The following is a 21,860-nucleotide window of genomic DNA, read 5'->3' as shown; positions in this document are numbered from 1 at the left end:
AAAGATTTCATGCAAAACATGGTATTTGACATGGATAGAATTTTAAGAGATGGAGGTAGGAAAAAGAAATTTCAGGTTGAAGAGAAACAGTAAAGCTTTGAGCAAGCGCATTTTCTGCTTTTTCTTTACAGCCATCTTATCTAAAAGAATTTCCCTGGTTATACTAAGATTATCTATTAACTCTTTAGATAGTGATTCTGATCTCCATACTGATCAGCTACATGATCAACTGATCATCTGATTAGCTCCATACTAATCAAACATTTCTAATTATTTTTATTTTGAATTAAATATGAATTTTATTGGTATGAATTATCTAAAGGCAGTAGTGTAAATACAATTATGTCTTTTTATATTCAATATTGTAAGACTTTGCCCTATCAGTTTGTTGTATAAAATTCCTATTTTATAAATTCTTATGTATATTCTATTCATCTATACAATGAGTCTCAGCTAGATTCTTCAATGAATAAATTACTCCCTAGCTTAAAAAAAGATATTTTTTAAAAGCTACACTAAGGATATAATTTCATTAGTATTAGTTTCTTTACAGCCTAGACCATGACCTAGACACCAGCATTTTTCCCCTGGGGATTGTGTAGAACACTTTGGGACTAATTCTTTACTGGGTTGCTTCATAAATTTAGGCTAGAATGTTATCATTTGCTAGACTTCATTTGCTAGAAATGTGGCCTACTCCATTTACCTGTAACAGCTCATTTGCTTTATTTTTCATTTTCCTTTACTCAAGACAACAGCACTGCAAACTGCGTAATGAGGTTAACACTTTCATTGCTTTTTAAAAATCTCTCTTCTAATTCTTTGCCTCATACTTCCTCATAGTATCTTAGATTTGTATGCTAGTTTTCCATGGGGGAAGAAGGGTATGTAATTCGCTTTTTCATACAGTGTTGTTGATATTGACAGAAGGAGGCTAATTTTATCCTAAGTGATAATATACTCTACGTTAAAGACAGGTTAAACACTTCCCTCTGAACTTGGTCAGGGAAAAGGAAAATGGATTAGATGGCTCCTGAAATTTTTTCCTGTTCAATTCAGAGATTCAGATTTTTTTCCCCCTTTAAATGCTAAACAAATGAAAAGTGACATTTGGGATTACCACTATCCCTCTGTTACTTGCCATCTTCAGTTTAATGTCTGCTTCTCTACAAAGATTAACGTATTTTCCACTCATGATTTACTTGTCAGGGACTTTAGGAGTTTTCTGGAACCAGAAGTCTGCCTTTGGTAGTGATGATTACTGGATAATTGCCTATGCTTTGGTGGATTTTCCATTTTTAGATTACATCAGGCTCTACAGCCTTTATTTCTTTGGCAGAAGAACCCAAAGGCAATGGAGTATATTTTTTCCCCTTCCCCAGCCCAGCTTAAACAATGACTCACTTGGGCCCTAGGGCTTTACTTCATACTCTCATTCAGGGGCTGCTTTCTACCCTTGTTTTTCTTATTTGCCTTTAGTGTCTGTCTGGAACCTTTTATATCCTTTGGCACATGGATTTTCCTCTAACGTTATTGTCAGAGAGGTATACAACACCACCCCCAAACTGGAACAGACAATCCAGTTATGTTCCCATAAGCCATGTTGTTCTTAAGACAGCTGATATAGGTCAGAGAGAATACAAAAAGAATATCTTTAAGGAAACATAAATTTCAAGTGGGGTAGAGGGAGAAGTATTCTCCAAAAAGATATGAGTGCCAGTGTCATCCAGCTAAAGACAAAGATTTCCCACTATATGAGATGCTCTAATGACTGATTAAAACTTCCTCAGTGTGTGTGTGTGTGTTTGTGTGTGTGTGTGTGTGTGTAGGAGGTGGGAAGCACTCAGAGGAATTGGACTCCAAGAGTTTTCAAAGAGATATAGTTATGTGAAGAGAATTCCTCATAGAAGGACTTGGTCTAATCTATAGTTCAGAGTTTTTTTGGAGAAAAAAAGATTTTTCTCCTTTTGGGCAGTTGTTCTGACTTTTCATTCTAATTCCAGCCTTCTGTAACTCTCCATCTAATGATAATTCCTTGATTTTTCTCTTTGCAGTTTTAACAGTGTTTGTCAGGGAACTCACATTCTTTTTCGGGAATTCAGCTTCATCCAAGCCACCCCTCACAATAGGGCATCATTCTTACGGGCATTCTGGAGATGCTTCCGAACTGTAGGCCAAAATGGCGGTAAGTCTTCCCAAATTCTTTTCTTGCCTTCCTTTATTGCCTCCAATCACCATCACCATCACCGTCACTGAAGCACTTATTAAGATCCAAGTGTAACTCTGAGATCTATGTGCAGTAATTCATTTAATCTTCACAGCGTCTCTCTGTGGTAGATAATATAATTCCCATTTGATAACAAATGAAACTTAGGATCAATTTGCATATTGTTGGTTCAGCATCTTATGATTATAACCCAAGGAAAATATTAAAAAATACACTGATCAAAAATGTGTTTACTGAGACTTTATTTTGGTGATGTGAAGGGTGAAAGACCCTTATTGAGAGCTTCTTTTAAAAAAATGGCACTAAATTCTTACATTCAGAATATTAAAATAGATTAAGTTGCTCCAAAATTTTCAGATACAGAGTCTCTACATCAAAACCTTTGTTCACGTCTGTTTTCAAAGGCCTGTTCTTATTCCCATCTTCATATTATGTTTTTCCAAATAAGTATCGAGTATCTTTGACAGTTTCTATAGTAAACCTAACTTGAAGTAGAGGAAGGCCTAAACTATTTCCTCATTCATTCAACAAATATATCCGGTCGACTTACCATGTGCCTGGTGCTGGGATTATAGTAAGAAAATAGGTATGCTCCCTGCTTTCATTGAATTTGCAGGATCCCCTACGCTGCTCTAACTGATGCTACTGCTGCTTTATATATAGCTACTGAAACTTTTTTGCTAAAACTCCTACCTAGTTTCTGATTAGATCATTTCACTATCCTAAGAAATAGGTATGGTAGGTATTATTGTGCCCATTTTATAAATAACAAAATTGTGTAACTTGCAGAAGGATTGCACAGTAGCAAAGTTGGAAATAGAACCCAGATTTACTAATATGCTATTTCTACTATTGACAAGTAACTCTAGAGATCATCCATCTCAATTACACTATTGTGCAAAAGCGTATTGAGAATAGCATCATCTTCTTTACAGAATATATGACTAGTAGTCGAAAATCAGTGTGAACTCAATTTTTTTTTTTTTTTTTTTTTTTTTTTGGCTGTGCCATGTGGTTTGCAGGACGTCAGTTCCCCGACCAGGGACTGAACCTGGGCCATGGCAGTGAAAGCCCAGAATCCCCGTGTCCCCTGCATCGGCAGGCGGACTCTCAACCACTGCGCCACCAGGGAAGCCCGTGTGAACTCAATTTTAAGTGAACTAGCTCAGAAAAACTATCTTGTTGGTCTCCAAATAAACAAAACTGGGAGCTGTGAGTGTATAGATGAATTTTGTTCTATTTCATCAGAACCTGTCTTTCCTAATCCTTTCTCTGTCCCTTAACCAGTCAGCAAATATATATTAAATACTCATTATATCGAAGAATGGTGCATATAGCTAGAGCTGGTTTCTGTGAAATAGCACATGGAGATAACTATGGAAAATAATCTTCAGATATCCTTAATTCTTTTCATGACTTACAAGTGGGGCCTCTTCAGTAATTTATTTATTATCACAAGGGATCCATATAGTGGTGGATTCTAAACAGATGTGGTTTTCTTTATCTTTCTTATAGCAGCTGCCAATGATTCATCCAGCTGCTGAGAGGAAGCAGCTCCAAGTTCTCCCTATTTCTCCTGTGCCACCAGTAGGACCTAGATTTTATGCTGGATATTTATTGTCATGCTTCTTAATCAGACAGTCTCTGATTTCTTAAATACCAAATGCAACATTTGCGTCTAGGTGATCCAAAGATCTTTGGTTAAATAGTTTTAATATATTCTCAGTTTCCTCCAGGAAACTTCAGAACATCTTTCAGTCCCAGAATGTGTCAGTCTCCAATTTTAATCCAGAATGAGCAAAAACACTCAGAGGCAAGATTCCAAAGGAAAGTATTTATTAAGTCCCATTTTTTCAATCAGAATGCCAAGTACCAGACACCTACTCAGTGGAGCTGCTATTATATTGTTCTTCTGCAGATAACTTCCTTAGAACATCATGTACATATTGTAGCGTTATCAAGAGGAAACTGACTCTTCTGGGAGGTAGCAAAAGATGAGCTGGGTTCCAGCGTAACATATCTAAAAGTGAAGCCACCTGTAGAAAACTAAGAACCTTGATCCCTTCTGGCAAGAAATATTTTATCCCAGTTTTTAGCAAGTACAGAGATGCAATGTCATTCCTGCCTGACTGAGTATTGAATGATGCTAATTTCCCTGTGTCTGAATTTCAAATAACTTCATGAAAACTGTAGTGAGTCTCTTGCTATCTAGACAACTTTAGACTCTTGGAAGCAAAAAGGTCTACTCAAATGTAATAAGCCTTTAAAATTCAACTTCTCATTTTGGTATTTTTTTCAATACAGAAATATTCATCTAAATTTTCCAAGTTGGCAAAGATTGAAATTCCCTTGAAGTAAATCTTTACTTCTATTTAAGGATATTGGCTCAAAAGAGCTTTTGTCCACAGTTTATTTTCAGTTTATGAGACTTTAGTTTTGAGCTTTGTGCTTTTACCAATGAATATATATATTTCATTTAATAAAATGATACTAAGGGAATTGTCCTCCTGCTATAAACAGCTAGAAAATCAGACAGAGTATCTGAAACAACTGTTTCAGACATTGGAACAACAGTCAGTGTGGAACTATGGTCCCTGAGAGGCAGTTACCAAGTGACAGTACAGGGAGATCATCAAAGAGCTTGGTGGTCTTACTGAGTTGAAGAGGCAGAGGCTGGGGTTTAGGGAGGCCAAGGTGGCCAGTATTTGCAAGGCCAAGTACCAGAGAGAAGGGCATTGCTCACTTAGCTCCAGAGAGCTGCAAGGAGGTATTTGAATCTTTGACTACAAACTCTGCACATGTGTGGGTTGGAAAAAGAACCACTAGAAAACAGTAGGCCAGCCAATTCCTGGAGTACTCACAAGACTAGTTCACACTTCTACCATCTGGAGTAGAGAAACCTCAAAATACACTGGGCATTGGATAGAGTCCTCAGTAGCTTAAGCATTAAACTGATCTGCAAGTAACTGCATACACCAGAACAAAATTCAATACTGCTTAAAGGAATTCAACAAAATCCAGCACTCAACAACATAAAATTCACAAAGTCTGGCATCCAACTAAAAATTACAGGAAGCAGAAGATATGACCCATAACCAGGAGAAAAATAAATCAATAGAAACACAGACTCAGAAAAGACAGAGATAGGGGAATTAGCTAGCAAGGACCTTTAGACAGTTATTTTAAATCATATAGATGTGCTCAAGTATGTAAAAGAAAATATGAATGTGATTAGGAGATAAATGGAAGATACTAGAAAGATCTAAATGGAATTTCTAGACATAAAATACAGCATCAGAAATGAAAATAATGATAATAATAGCAGTTAATATTTATTAAGTGCTTCCTGTGTAGATTATCTCATTTTTCTAATCCTGTGTATTAGGTAGATACTTTTATTATCTCCTTTGCACAGAAAATAAAACTGAGATTTTGAAAGTTAAATAACTGGTCTAGGTCACACACCTATAAGTGTGTGACCGATGAATGACAAAGAAGCCAGAGAGCTGACTTGAGACAGTATTATGTTTTAATGTGTTTTTAATGTGTTCTCCATCAGAGAGTGTATGAAATGCTGGAAATACAGATAAGTAAATGACAACGCTTGCCCTCAAAGAGCTCACATTCCAGGAGAAGAAACAGAGTAGCCTAGAAGTAGTTTCCTTAGAGTATAAGTGATTAGTAAAGCCTGTATGAGTCAGTAATAGCACGAGGAAAGAAATAGCTCTTCCTGCAGAAGTTGGGGAAGAAGGCTCTAAAGAAGTAAAGACAATTAGGATGGATCTTGGAGTAGTAGAAAGCTGTTAAGCAAAGAAGGAGTCCATTCTAAAAAGAAAAAACAAGATTTTTGAAAGTGTGATGACATGAAACATCATGGTTCCTTTGGAAAATGGTAAGAAGAACAATGTGGCAACAGAAAATGATGCTGAATGCTTATTGTGCCAGCCACTGAGCAAAATGCTATACATGTATTCATTCATTTCATTCACACAACAAACATGAGTTGGTGTGATTATTATCCCGTTTCATACATAAAGAAACTGAGAGAGAAGTTAAGTGACTTGCACAGGCTATATAGTTTATAAGTAGCACAGCTCATATCCCAAAGGCCCCTTTTTTTTTTTTTTTTTTTTTTGCCTTACGCGGGCCTCTCGCTGCTGTGGCCTCTCCCACTGCGGAGCACAGGCTCTGGACGCGCAGGCCCAGCGGCCACAGCTCACGGGCCCAGCCGCTCCGCGGTATGTGGGATCTTCCCGGACCGGGGCACAAACCCGCGTCCCCTGCATCGGCAGGTGGACTCCCAACCACTGCACCACCAGGGAAGCCCAAGGCCACATTTTTTTATTAACTGAAGTATAGTTGATTTACAACGTGTTAGTTTCTGGTGTACAGCAAAGTGATTCAGTTATACATATATACATATTCTTTTCTGTTATGTTTATTACAGGATATTGAATATAGTTCCCTGTGCTATACAGTAGGACCTTGTTGTTTATTTTATGTGTAGTAGTATATCTGCTAATCCCAAACTTCTAATTTATCACTGCCCCACCCCCTTTCCCCTTTGGTAACCGTAAGTTTGTTTTCTGTGTCTGTGAGTCTGTTTCATAAATAAGTTCATTTGTGTCAGATTTTAGATTCCACATGTAAGTGCTATCATGTGGCATTTGTCTTTCTCTTTCTGACTTACTTCTCTTAATATGATAATCTCTAGGTCCATCCATGTTGCTGCAAATGGCATTATTTCATTCACAAAGGCCACCGTCTTAACAACTCTGTTAGACTGACTGAACACATGCTACCCCATGTAACGAAGGGCTTTGTGTGCTCTAAAGTTTATACTTTCTCCCAAAGACAGTAGAACTCTATCAATCTGTGTGGTGTTTTCACATATGACATTGGCACAAGCATGGAAACTAGAATGGAAGGTAGGTAGTAGGACTGAAGCCAGAGACCAGGTAGGAGACAATTGTAATCAAACAGGTAGTGGCCATGGAGATGAAAAGTTATTTAAGGAGATGGTTTGACAGGACTTACAGATTTATTGAGTATAGGGTGTGGGAGAAAAAGAGTCAAAAATGAATGCTGGAAGCTAAAATATTTCCAATTTCATCCCTCCCCTCCTTTTTTCCTTTCCTTTTTTTTTTCTTTTTTTCCTTTCACCTTTGATGTTTTACTCTGAATTTGCTGTGGTTTTGTCTTCATAGTCTAGGTGTATTTATTCATTCAATAAACAGCTATGTATTAGTTGTTAGTGATAAAGCAGCGAGTGGGTTAGACAGAAATTCTTGGTGTCATGGAGTGTGTGGTCTGATAATCAGAGATTGGGGGAAAAAAATCCCTGCTTTTATAAAAGGAGTTCACATTCGGGAATCAGGGAATTGCAGTGGGTCTTTATGACCATAGAATAAAAACCCATTACTTAAAATATTGAACGTTATAGTGGGTGAAGTGATCTCAAAGGAAAATGCAGACATTTTAGGCTGAAATAAAGCTTTTGGTCTGACTTCTCTATGTAATTGCCTCAAACTTCCGCTTGATTTTGCTTGTCACTAATCCTCATCCTCACCACTAAAAGCCATTCTGTGAGGATTAACGGTGCTTACTGCAGGAGTGGGGTGGCTGTCTTGTCCGAAATGCTAAAGAACATTAGTTTCCTCTGTACTTTTTTTTTTTTTTTTTTTTGCGCTACTTGGGCCTCTCACTGTTATGGCCTCTCCCGTTGCGGAGCACAGGTTCCGGATGCGCAGGCTCAGCGGCCATGGCTCATGGGCCCAGCCGCTCTGCGGCATGTAGGATCTTCCCGGACCGGGGCACGAACCCATGTCCCCTGCATCGGCAGGCGGACTCTCAACCACTGTGCCACCAGGGAAACCCTCCTTTGTAATTTTTTAAACAAACAAACAAAAATCCTTCAGTGTGATGTCTTCACTCCTGAGGTCTCCTCTAGCAGCTGGTTCTCTCCACTTGTTCCCACCAGTGCTTCACCTCTCATCACTTTCCCCGGAAACCTGATGTGGCCAGGTTAAATAAATAAACAAATAATTTCTTCAACCTCAAGTTCCTGTTTCCTAGCCCCCATTTTACTTATTTCTTCTCTAGTCCTAATTTTCTCTTAGTTTTTCATTTTTACTTCTTTCTTCAGAATCTTTTCTCCAGGGAGAACATTGACAATTGATGTCCCTTCAAATCTGTCCCCTCTCTACCTCCAATAACTTTAATCTTTCCCTCTATTTAATTTTTTTTTTATTTTTGGTTGTGTTGCATCTTTGTTGCTGCACGCGGGCTTATCTCTAGTTGCCGTGAACGGGAGCTACACTTTTGTTGTGGTGTGCGGGCTTCTCATTGTGGTGGCTTCTCTTGTTGTGGAGCACGGGCTCTAGGCACGTCGACTTCAGTAGTTGTGGCTCTCAGCCTCAGTAGTTGTGGCTCGCGGGCTCTAGAGCACAGGCTCAGTAGTTGTGGCACAGGGGCATGTGGGATCTTCCCGGACCAGGGCTCAAACCAATGTCCCCTTCATTGGCAGGTGGATTCTTTTTTTTTTTATTATTTTTTTATTTTATTTATGGCTGTGTTGGGTCTTCGTTTCTATCTGAGGGCTTTCTCCAGTTGTGGCAAGCGGGGGCCACTCTTCATCGCGGTGCGCGGGCCTCTCACTATCGTGGCCTCTTTTGTTGCGGAGCACAGGCTCCAGACGCACAGGCTCAGTAGTTGTGGCTCACGGGCCTAGCTGCTCCGCGGCATGTGGGATCTTCCCAGACCAGGGCTCGAACCTGTGTGCCCTGCATTGGCAGGCAGATTCTCAACCACTGCGCCACCAGGGAAGCCCCCGGCAGGTGGATTCTTAACCACTGCGCCACGAGGGAAGTCCCCCCTCTATTTAATTTTTCCTATTTTTCTATTTTGGTTATTTGGAGGTGTCACACATGTCACACAAGCATTCCTGGAATGCTTTTGTCACAACCTCCTCTCCCAACCAACCCTCCTCACCCTCCATACATAATACCCTTAGGCTGCTGACCTCTCTTTATCCTTTTAGGTCTTAGTTTAAAGGTCAGCTCCTTAAAGGGGGCTTCCCTATGACCCTTCCTCATCTGAATTAAATCCTTTCATTACTCTTTTCAAAGCATCCTGTAATTTTCAGTCATCATTTATTACAGTTTCTGACTAAATATTTTTGGGATGACTCTTTAATGTCCATCTCCCTTATTAAATTGTAACCTTTATGAGGGCAAGAACCTTGTTTTGCCAGTAACTATTCCTAGCACCCAACATATGTAAATGATTTGTTATTTAATATGAAGGCTCACCATTTCCCAATCACTACAAGAGGATAGATTCTTTTTTTTTTTTTTTTTTTTTTTTTTTTTGCGGTACGCGGGCCTCTCACTGTTGTGGCCTCTCCTGTTGTGGGAGCACAGGCTCCAGACACGCAGGCTCAGCGACCATGGCTCACGGGCCTAGCCGCTCCGCGGCATGTGGGATCTTCCCGGACCGGGGCACGAACCTGTGTCCCCTGCATCGGCAGGTTGACTCTCAACCACTGCGCTACCAGGGAAACCCAAGAGGATAGATTTTTGAATGGGTTATATTATCGTTTCTTTTATTGGGTGTAGGGTTGGTTTTGAAAATCTGTTTTACGCTAACTTTTCAATATGGTGTAGGAGCCTTGTTTTAAAATAATAGTAGCTACCACTTATTGACCACCTACTATATGCAAGGCACTAGACTTCATGTTCTAAGTGCCCCACTAAAAACTGACCCATTCAAAGCTGTACTATTTTAAATGACACCTAATTAAAACAACATTCAATACCCACTGGTGCTTCTAAACAAGGATTAGAAAGATTTAGATCATGATCTGTATGCAAACTTAATTTTTTAAAATATTTTATTTATTTATTTGGCTTCGTTGGGTCTTAGTTGCAGCACGTGGGATCTTCGTTGCAGCATGCGGGGTCCTTTGTTCAGGTGCGGGCTCAGTAGTTGTGGCATGCAGGCTTAGTTGCCCCATGGCATGTGGGATCTTAGTTCCCCGACCAGGGATCAAACCCGTGTCCCCTGTGTTGGAAGGCGGACTCTTAAGCACTGGACCACCAGGGAAGTCCCACAAGCTTTAAACATTAGTGAGGATCTGATTAGTAGTACTTCCTTTCCTTCTTTTGTATTCTGGTCCAGGCTTTATGCTATGAAAGAGATCACAAACTAGTGGTCAGCTGACTGCACGTGCCTTGGCCTGCAGATATGTTTTCTTGGTTTGCAGTGTTAAAAATACATATTTTTAATTTGATGCCAACATTTAACATAAAAATCTCAATTCAGTTTCACTTAAAAATGGAAAGTCCTCCCAATACCATGACGACATTCTAACAAGAAGACAGTTTGCCAGGGTGGAGGTGCAGCTGCTCTCTTTAGACAGGGCACGTAGACTCAGATTTACCACCATCCCCAGCTGCCTTGCTTCACCTGCTTACGTTTCCTGCCTGGCCTCTATAGGCATTTGAGTTTGCTATCATTGCTAGAACTTCTTGGTCCATTTATAACCACTTGAAAGGTAAGGTTACACTCATAATTCAGAACAAGGAGTCAGGATCTTATTCCTCAACTAGATGCTCTTTCTCTCTTCTCCTTGTTATCATGATGTCTCAAAATTTTTTATAATTAGAAGTGACCTTAAAGTCCTCTCATCTTGAAACTAAATCTAGGATTTTTTTTTAATATTCTCTTTTTTACAGTAAAATATACATTACATAACATTTGCTATTCTAACCACTTTTTAAATTGAGAAATCTTTTTTTGGTGGTAAAATATAAATAACATAAAATTTACCATTTTAAGTGTACAGTTCAGAGGTATTAACTATATGCACATTGTTTTAAAACCATTACCAGTATCTATTTCCCTTTTTTCATCTTCCCACATTGAAGCATTTTACCCATTAAAAAAATAACTCCCCATTCCCCCCTCTTCCAGCCACTGATAACCACTGTTTTACTTTCTGTCTCTATGCGTTTGACTGTTTTAGATACCACATATAAGTGGAATCATACAATATTTGTCTTTTTGTATCTGACTTATTCCACTAAGCATGATGGTTTCATAGTTCATCCATGTTGTAGTGTGTATCAGAATTTCATTCCTTTCTATAGTTGAATAATATGCCACTGTGTATATATCATATTTAGTTTATCCATTCATCTGTCAATGGACACGTGGGTTGTTTCCACCTTTTGGCTGTTGTGAATAATGCAGCTGTAAGCGTGGGTGTACAACTATCTGTTTGAGTCCCTGTCTTTGATTCTTGGATATGTACTTTAGGAGTGAAATTGCTGGATCATATGATAATTCTATGTATAACTTTTTAAGGAATTGCCATACTGTTTTCCACAGTGGCTACACCATTTTACATTCTCACCAGCAATGCACAATTTCTCCCAATCCTCACCGACACGTGATATTTCTTGTTGTTTTGATAATAGGCATTCAAATTGGTGTGACATGGAATCTCATTGTGGTTTTGATTTGCGTCTCCCTAATGACTCATGATGTTGAATATCTTTTCATGTGCTTATTGGCCATTTGTATATCTTCTTTGGAGAAATGTCTGTTTAAGCCCTTTGCACTTTTTTGAATTGTGTTGTTTATTATTGTTGTTGTTGTTGAGTTGTAGGAGATCTTTACATAATCTGGGTATGAATCCCTTATTAGACATGTGATTTGCAAATATGTTCTCTTATTCTGTAGGTTGTCTACTCACTTTCTTGATAGTATCCTTTGATACACCAAAGTTCTTAGTTTTGATGAAGTCCAATTTATCTATTTTTTCTTTTGTTCACTATGCTTTTGGTGTCATATCCATGAAATCATTGCCAAATCCAATGTCAAGAAGCCGTTGGATGGTTTTCTTCTAAGAGTTTTATAGTTTTAGCTCTTAAGTTTAGGTCTTTGATCCATTTCGAGTTAATTTTTAGATAAGGTGTGAGGTAAGGATCCAACTTCTTTCTTTTCTTTTCTTTTTTTTCCCACTGCATGACATGTGCAGTGGAAGTGCAGTGGAAGCATGGAGTCCTAGCCACTGGACCACCAGGTAAGTCCCCCAACTTCTTTCGTTTGCAGAAAGATATCTAGTTTTCCCAGCACCACTACTGAAAGACTTTTTGAGCAGTCCTTTCCCCAATGAATGGTACCCTTGGCCTCTTCTTGAAAATCAATTGATCTTACTGTGAGGGTTTACTTTTGGGCCCTCTCTTCTGTTCCAGTGGTCTATATGTCTGTCCTTATGCCAGTTCCATACTGTTCTAGTTACTGTGGCTTTGTATTGAGTTTCAAAGTTGGGAAGTTTGAGCCCTCCAACTTTATTCTTTTCCAAGATTGTCCTGGCCATTTGGGCCCCCTTGCAATTCCATATGAATTTGAGGATCAGCTCTCTATTTCTGTGGAAAAACACCTGTTGGAATTCTGGTAGGAATTGTGTTGTATCTGTAGATTGCTTTGGGTAGTATTGACATCTTAACAATGGTAAGTCTTCCTATCCATGAACATGGGAAGTCTTTCTTTAGGTCTTCTTTAATTTCATTCAGCAGTGTTTTATAGTTTTCAGTGTGCAAGTCTTTCACCTCCTTGGTTAGATTTATCCCTAAGTATTTTATTCTTTTCATGCTGTTGTAAATGGAACTGTTTTTCTTAGTTTCCTTTTTACATTTTTCATTGCTAGTTTAATAGAAATATAATTGGTTTTTGTATGTTGGTTTTGTATCCTGCATCTTTGCAAAATTCATGTATTAGCTGTAATAGTTTGTGTATTTGTGTATGTGTATAATCTTTATGGTTTTATGCATAGAAGATCATGTCATCTTTAAATAGAGATAGTTTTACCTTTTCCTTTACAATTTGGATACCTTTTATATCTTTTTCTTGCCTAATTGCTTTGGTTAGAACTTCCTGTGCTATGTTGAGAAGTGGCAAAAGCAGGTATCCTTGTCTTTTTCCTGATTTGGGGGGAACGTTTTCTAGTATTTGGTTTTAAGATAAAAGTATGTCAGGAAAATTGTGATTCACATGGATAAGTAGCTGCAAATACTAATGGCTTTATTTCTAACATCTTGACATCTGGTCAAAAAAAGTTTTTTAGTTATACTGATCCACATATTCAAAAAAGTAGTGATAGGGAATTCCCTGGCAGTCCAGTGGTTAGGACTCGGCGATCTCACTGCCAGGGCCCCGGGTTTGATCCTTGGTCTGGGAACTAAGATCCTACAAGCCACAGAGCGAGGCCAAAAAAAAAAAAAAGTAGTGATAATAAATTTTTGTGCCAAAGCTGAGTTACTTTCCTAATTGATGTGTAATCACTTTGGAGAAATCAATGAACAGTTTTCTCAGCTAGTTTAAAAACTGCATTGTTTGGAGAAAAATAAATGTATCTTATAATATCTCATATGAGTTGTTCAATAGTGTTATTTCTTAAAAGATCAGGTACCTTAGGGGCTGCTATGGATTGAATTGTGTCCCCCCCCACATTCATATATTGAAGCCCTAACCCCCAATGTGACTGCGTTTAGAGGTAGGGCCTATAACGATGTAATAAAGATTCAATGAGGTCATTAGGGTAGGGCTCTTCTCCAGTAGGATTAGTGTGCTTATAAGAAGAGATATCAGGGACTTCCCTGGTGGCGCAGTGGTTAACAATCCTCCTGCCAAAGCAGGGGACATGGGTTTGAGCCCTGGTCCAGGAAGATCCCACATGCCACGGAGCAGGTAAGCCCATGCGCCACAACTACTGAGCCCACATGCCATAACTACTGAAGCCCACATGCCACAACTACTGAAGCCCGCGTGCCTAGAGCCTGTGCTCTGCAACAAGAGAAGCCACCGCAATGAGAAGCCTGTGCACTGCAATGAAGAGTAGCCCCCGCTCACTGCAACTAGAGAAAGCCCACGCACAGCAACAAAGACGCAGCGCAGCCAAAAATAAATTAATTAATTTAAAAAAAAAAAAAAGAAGAGACATCAGAGGGCCTTCCCCCTCTGTTCGCCATGTAAGGACACAGTGAGAAGGCAGCCTTTTACAACAAAGGAAAGACTCCTTACCAGACACTGAGCCTGCTGGCTCCTCCATCTTGGACTTCTAGTCTCCCAAACTGTGTGAAAAAAAATTTCTGTTGTTTAAGCCACCCAGTCTATGGTATTTTGTTATGGCAGCCTGAGCAGACTAATACAGAGGCCAGATTTTTGCTCATAATTTTTGCACAGAAAAATTAATTTTATTTTGCATTTTGAATCCAAATCCTGTTTTGACTCATCACTAATATTTTATCTGAGGTGGTAAGTATGGCAGTGTTATAAGCCTAAATTGAGCTATTCAGTTTATTTAAATAGCAGTAAGATTTCCAAGTTGATAAACTTACATTTAATGAATGTACTTAAGGTAGAAATAATAGTAATTTCTTATTTTATTTCACTATTGTTTTCACAACTGCCTTATATCAGTCAGAAAACTTTAGTGTAAAAGAATAAATTCTGGCATCACTACTGATACGTCTGCAAATGACTCTGAAAGGTCTACAATTTAAAAGCCTCATCCTAATAAAATTAACAGTATGTATCAATTTGCATAACATTATCCAATAGTGTTTTGAAAAATGCTTACATAATTTTAACTGCTAGTGTTTATCTACACAACATCTAATGACATTTTAAGGCCTGTGTTTTCTGTGATCCACTATTCCATCAATTTTTTCTGTGATCCACTATTCCATCAATTTTTTGCTTTTCCAGTCCCAGTACAAAAACGATTACATTTTTACCACTTTGTTAGTATCTTAACACATAAATACTTCTATTTTGTAATTATCAAGCTGTTTTATAGAGTAATAAATCTACTTTGTTTTGTTCCATAACCACATCGTATAGGAACAAGTATAAGGAGGGGTTGATAACATCTGTACTCTCATCCAGTAGAATTTAAAAATTTTATGTAATCACAGCCTTTATGCCAATATAGTCCTGGATTTAAAAGAAAAGAAAAAGACTAGAGCAGATAAAAAGCTTCCTAGTCAGTGACACATTTACAAGTTCAAATACATATATTTGTGAGCAGGAGAAGCTCCACGATGAGTTAACCTGAGAGCACAGGTTGGTAGTGTCTATATATTCAAATTTACTGTGTAACCTATTTAGTGTGCATGTTGTTTTTCTTATAAATTTTAAACAAAGGTATATTTTTAATAAGAAAACTGTTAACATTTGTAGAAACATACCAATGCCTCTGAAAAACTCAAGGCTTCTGGTTTGAAAACTACTGATGTTTCTCTACCCGCTCCCCATCACACAGGTATAAAATTGAAGCCCGAGGTCTCCCAGAGAGTCTTCTGACTCTCACCAAGTGCTCTTTGCTATTAGCATCAAGTGCTCTTGCCCTGATGCTTAATGCACACCAATATATTTTATGTCATTCAGCCTCTGAGATCAATGTATAATTTTCTAGCCCAGAATGTGATCAGATTAGTTAAGGTTTAAGAATGTATTGCAATTGTGTGTGATTTTCTATCTTCTTTGATTACCTTAACTGATGGAGGAAAGTTTAATTTCCACTCTACCTGTCTTCAAGAGAAAAAATTATGTTATTCCATCTTTTATTTAAAATAAAAAATCATGATTCTTATTACTGAGGGAAGTATAGTACTTGCTTTACTGCATATTTCATGCTTTGAAGGACATAACAAGCAGAATTTGGAAGTCCTTTGAAAATACAACCAAGGGTTTTTTAAAAATTAGGCTAAAGTGAGACTTTACCATGAGATGTTATTAAACCCATTCTCTAAAGCAGATGTACCCAAAAACAGAATGGTATCTCTTAGGCTTCTGAAATCTCTTGCTCTCATGATTCAGTTAAAAACAAAAGTAAAAGACTAAATTAAAGTGTATACACTGTGAGTCAAAATAAAGCCACCTTAGGTTAAAAATGTCAGTTAAATAAGCCATACTCAAATTTGGTAGTTTTGGTGGGTTTTAAGCTGTAAGTGTATAAAAGCAAGTATAAGTAGTGTTGAAAATTTAATCTTTTCCAGTTTTATTTTGCTTGGCATAACCTGCTCTTCATTCCCACTGCTGCCACTGGACCCTAATTTAGAACCCTAACTAACCACATCGGAGAGGTTGTCAAAAAGACAGATTCCTTGATCCCATCTCCAACCGACTGAATCAGAGTCAGCAGGGGAGGGACCTGGGAATGAATGAATGAATGAATTTATTTATTTTAACATCTTTATTGGAGTATAATTGCTTTACAGTGTTGTGTTATTTTCTGCTGTATAACAAAGTGAATCAGCTATATGCATACGTATATCCCCATATCCCCTACCTCTTGCATCTCCCTCCCACCCTCCTTATCCCACCCCTCTAGGTGGTCACAAAGCACTGAGCTGATCTCCCTGTGCCATGCAGCTGCTTCCCACTAGCTATCTATTTTACATTTGGTAGTGTATATATGTCAGTGCTACTCTCTTACTTCCTCCCAGCTTACCCTTCCCCCTCCCGTGTCCTCAAGTCCATTCTCTACGTCTGTGTCTTTTTATTCCTGTCCTGCCCCTAGGTTCTTCAGAAACATTTTTTTTAAATTCCATATATATGTGTTAGCATATGGTATTTGTTTTTCTCTTTCTGACTTACTTCACTCTGTATGACAGTCTCTAGGTCCATCCCCCTCACTGCAAATAACTCAATTTCATTTCCTTTTATGGCTGAGTAATATTCCATTGTATATATGTGCCACATCTTCTTTATCCATTCATCTGTCAGTGGACACTTAGGTTGCTTCCATGTCCTGGCTATTGTAAATAGTGCTGCAATGAACATTGTGGTGCATGACTCTTTTTGAATTATGATTTTCTCAGGGTATATGCCCAGTAGTGGGATTGCTGGATCATATGGTAGTTCTATTTTTAGTTTTTTAAGGAACCTCCATACTGTTCTCCATAGTGGCTGTATCAATTTACATTCCCCGCTAACAGTGCAAGAGGGTTCCCTTTTCTCCACACCCTCTCCAGCATTTATTGTTTGTAGATTTTTTGATGATGGCCATTCTGACTGGTGTGACATGATACCTCATTGTAGTTTTGATTTGCGTTTCTCTAATGAATGATGATGTTGAGCATCTTTTCATGTGTTTCTTGGCAATCTGTATATCTTCTTTAGAGAAATGTCTATTTAGGTCTTCTGCCCATTTTTGGATTGGATTTTTGTTTTTTTGATATTGAGCTGCATAAGCTGCTTGTATATTTTGGAGATTCATCCTTTGTCAGTTGCTTCATTGGCAAATATTTTCTCCCATTCTGAGGGTTGTCTTTTCGTCTTGTTTATAGTTCCCTTTGCTGTGCAAAAGCTTTTAAGTTTCATTAGGTCCCATTTGTTTATTTTTGTTTTTACTCTAGGCGGTGGGTCAGAAAGGATCTTGCTGTGATGTATGTCATAGAGTGTTCTGCCTATGTTTTCCTCTAAGAGTTTTATAGTGTCTGGCCTTACATTTAGGTCTTTAATCCATTTTGAGTTTATTTTTGTGTATGGAATTAGGAAGTGTTCTAATTTCATTCTTTTACATGTAGCTGTCCATTTTTCCCAGCACCACTTATTGAAGAGGCTGTCTTTTCTCCATGGTATACTCTTGCCTCCTTTATCAACAGAGGTTTATCCCTGGGCTTTCTATCCTGTTCCATTGATCTATATTTCCGTTTTTGTGCCAGTACCATACTGTCTTGATTATTGTAGCTTTATAGTATAGTCTGAAGTCCGGGAGCCTGATTCCTCCAGCTCTATTTTTCTTTCTCAACATTGTTTTGCTATTCAGGGTCTTTTGTGTTTCCATACAAATTGTGCGATTTTTTGTTCTAGTTCTGTGAAAAATGCCATTGGTAGTTTGATAGGGATTGCATTGAATCTGTAGATTGCTTTGGGTAGTATATTTTCACAATATTGATTCTTCCAATCCAAGAACATGTTATATCTCTCCATCTGTTTGTATCATCTTTAATTTCTTTCATCAGTGTCTTATAGTTTTCTGCATACAGGTCTTTTTTCTCCTTAGGTAAGTTTGTTCCTAGGTATTTTATTCTTTTTGTTGCAATGGTAAATGGGAGTGTTTCCTTAATTTCTCTTTCAGATTTTTCATCATTAGTGTATAGGAATGCATGAGATTTCTGTGCATTAAGTTTGTATCCTGCTACTCTACCAAGTTCATTGATTAGCTCTAGTGGTTTTCTGGTGGCATCTTTAGGATTCTCTATGTATAGTATCATGTCATCTGCAAACAGTGACAGTTTTACTTCTTTTCCGATTTGTATTCCTTTTATTTCTTTTTCTTCTCTAATTGCTGTGGCTAAAACTTCTAAAACTATGTCGAATAATAGTGGTGAGAGTGGGCATCCTTTTCTTGTTCCTGATCTTAGTGGAAATGGTTTCACTTTATCACCATTGAGAATGATGTTGGCTGTGGGTTTGTCATATATGGCCTTTATTATGTTGAGGTAGGTTCCCTCTATGCCTATTTCTTGGAGAGTTTTTATCATAAATGGGTGTTGAATTTTGTCAAAAGCTTTTTCTGCATCTATTGAGATTATCATATGGTTTTTATCCTTCAATTTGTTAATATGGTGTATCACATTGATTGATTTGTGTATATTGAAGAATCCTTGATTTCCTGGGATAAACCCCACTTGATCGTGGGGTATGATCCTTTTAATGTGCTATTGGATTCTGTTTGCTGGTATTTTGTTGAGGATTTTTGCATCTGTGTTCATCAGAGATATTGGCCTATCGTTTTCTCTTTTCTGTGACATCTTTGTCTGGTTTCGGTATCACGGTGATGGTGGCCTCATAAAATGAGTTTGGGAGTGTTCCTCCCTCTGCTATATTTTGGAAGAGTTTGAGAAGGATAGGTGTTAGTTCTTCTCTAAATGTTTGATAGAATTCGCCTGTGAAGCCATCTGGTCCTGGGCTTTGTTTGTTGGAAGATTTTTAATCACAGTTTCAATTTCAGTGCTTGTGATTGGTCTGTTGATATATTCTATCTTCCTGGTTCAGTCTCAGAAGGCTGTGCTTTTCTAAGAATTTGTCCATTTCTTCCAGGTTGTCCATTTTATTGGCATATAGTTGCTTGTAGTAATCTCTCATGATCCTTTGTATTTCTGCAGTATCAGTTGTTCCTTCTCCTTTTTCATTTCTAATTCTGTTGTTGTGAGTCTTCTCCCTTTTTTTCTTGATGAGTCTGGCTAAGGGTTTATCAATTTCATTTATCTTCTCAAAGAACCAGCTTTTAGTTTTATTGATATTTGCTATTGTTTCTTTCATTTCTATTTCATTTATTTCTGATCTGATCTTTATGATTTCTTTCCTTCTGCTAACTTTGGGGTTCTTTTGTTCTTTCTCTAATTGCTTTAGGTGTAAGGTAAGGTTGTTTATTTGAGATTTTCTTGTTTCTTGAGGTAGGATTGTATAGCTATAAACTTCCCTCTTAGAACTGCTTTTGCTGCATCCCATAGGTTTGGGGTCATCATGTTTTCATTGTCATTTATTTCTAGGTATTTTTTGATTTCCTCTTTGATTTCTTCAGTGATCTCTTGGTTATTTAGTAGCGTATTGTTTAGCCTCCTGCGTTTGTATTTTTTTACAGTTTTTTTCCTGTAATTGATATCTAGTCTCATAGTGTGTGGTCGGAAAAGATACTTGTTACAATTTCAATTTTCTTAAACTTACCAAGGCTTGATTTGTGACCCAAATGGATAGATACAGTCTATCCTGAAGAATGTTCCATGATCACTTGAGAAGAAAGTGTATTCTGTTGTTTGGGGATGAATCTCCTATGTATATCAGTTAAGTCCATCTCGTTTAATGTGTCACTTAAAGCTTGTGTTTCTTTATTTATTTTCAGTTTGGATGATCTGTCCATTGGTGAAAGTGGGGTGTTAAAGTCCCCTACTATTATTGTGTTACTGTCGATTTCCCCTTTTATGGCTGTTAGCCATATGGCCTTTTATGGCCTTATGTATTGAGGTGCTCCTATGTTGGGTGCATAAATATTTACAATTGTTGTATCTTCTTCTTGGATTGATCCCTTGATCATTATGTAGTGTCCTTCTTTGTCTCTTGTAATAGTCTTTATTTTAAAGTCTACTTTGTCTGATATGAGAATTGCTACTCCAGCTTTCTTTTGATTTCCATTTTCATGGAATATCTTTTTCCATTCCCTCACTTTCAGTCTGTATGTGTCCCTGGGTCTGAAGTGGGTCTCTTGTAGATGGCATATGTATGGGTCTTGTTTTTTTATCCAGTTACCCAGTCTGCGTCTTTTGATTGAAACATTTAATCCATTTACACTCGAGGTAATAATCAATATGTATGTTCCTATTACTGTTTTCCTAATTGTTTTGGGTTTGTTATTGTAGGTCTTTTCGTTTTCTTGTGTTTCCTGCCTAGAGAAGTTCCTTTAGCATTTGTTGTAAAGCTGGTTTGCTGGTGCTGAATTCTCTTAACTTTTGCTTGTCTGTAAAGGTTTTAAATTCTCCATCGAATCTGAATGAGATCCTTGCTCGGTAGAGTAATTTTGGTTGTAGGTTTTTCCCTTTCATCACTTTAAATATGTCCTGCCACTCCCTTCTGGCTTGCAGAGTTTCTGCTGAGAGATCAGCTGTTAACCTTATGTGGATTCCCTTGTATGTTATTTGTTGCTTTTCCCTTGCTGCTTTCAATATTTTTTTTTATTTAATTTTTGATAGTTTGATTAATATGTGTCTCGGTGTGTTTCTCTTTGGGTTTATCCTGTATGGTACTCTTTGTGCTTCCTGGACTTGATTGACTATTTCCTTTCCCATGTTAGGAAAGTTTTCGTCTATAATCTCTTCAAATATTTTTTCAGGACCTTTGTTTTTCTCTTCTTCTTCTGGGACCCCTATAATTCGAATGTTGGTGCGTTTAACGTTGTCCCAGAGGTCTCTGAGACTTTCCTCAATTCTTTTCATTCTTTTTTCTTTGTTCTACTCCCTGGCAGTTAATTCCATAATTTTATCTTCCAGCTCACTTACCCATTCTTCTGCCTCAGTTATTCTGCTATTGATTCCTTCTAGAGTATTTTTAATTTCAGTAATTGTGTTGTTCATCACTGTTTGTATGCTCTTTAGTTCTTCTAGATCCTTGTTAAATGTTTCTTGTATTTTCTCCATTTTGTTTCTGAGATTTTGGATCATCTTTACTATCATTACTCTGAATTCTTTTTCAGGTAGGTTGCCTATTTCGTCTTCATTTATTTGGTCTTGTACATTTTTACCTTGATCCTTCGTCTGTAACAAATTTTTTTGTCGTTTCTTTTTTTTTTTTTGGTGGGTGGTGCTGTATTCCTGTCTTACTGGTTGTTTGGCTTGAGACGTCCAGCACTGGAGTTTACAGGCAGTTGGATAGAGCTGGGTCTTGGTGCTGAGATGAGGACCTCCAGGAGGCCTCACTCCAGTTAATATTCCCTGGGGTCTGAGGTTCTCTGTTAGTCCAGCAGTTTGGACTCAGAGCTCCCACCAGAGGAGCTCAGGCCCAACCTCTGGCCTGGTAAGCAAGATCCTGCAAGCTTTGTGGTGTAGTTAAAAAAATAAAGGGG

At 38.0% G+C, this 21,860-nt stretch overlaps 1 protein-coding gene across 2 annotated transcripts in view; it reads left to right on the top strand.

The window, feature by feature from the left end:
• CSTPP1 (centriolar satellite-associated tubulin polyglutamylase complex regulator 1) overlaps nucleotides 1-21,860 on the top strand; it is a 191,148-nt gene that overhangs the window by 82,420 nt on the left and 86,868 nt on the right. For both annotated transcript variants that reach the window (XM_007455765.1, XM_007455766.1), the window contains one exon: nucleotides 2,055-2,185. In XM_007455765.1, the coding sequence (XP_007455827.1) occupies nucleotides 2,055-2,185 (131 nt within the window). The remainder of the gene's footprint in view (nucleotides 1-2,054; nucleotides 2,186-21,860) is intronic.

Source organism: Lipotes vexillifer, unplaced genomic scaffold, assembly GCF_000442215.2.
Source record: "Lipotes vexillifer unplaced genomic scaffold, Lipotes_vexillifer_v1.1 scaffold977, whole genome shotgun sequence".
Lineage (NCBI taxonomy): Eukaryota > Metazoa > Chordata > Mammalia > Artiodactyla > Lipotidae > Lipotes > Lipotes vexillifer.
Note: the sequence above shows the minus strand (reverse complement) of the source record. Positions and strands in the feature narration are given on the sequence as shown.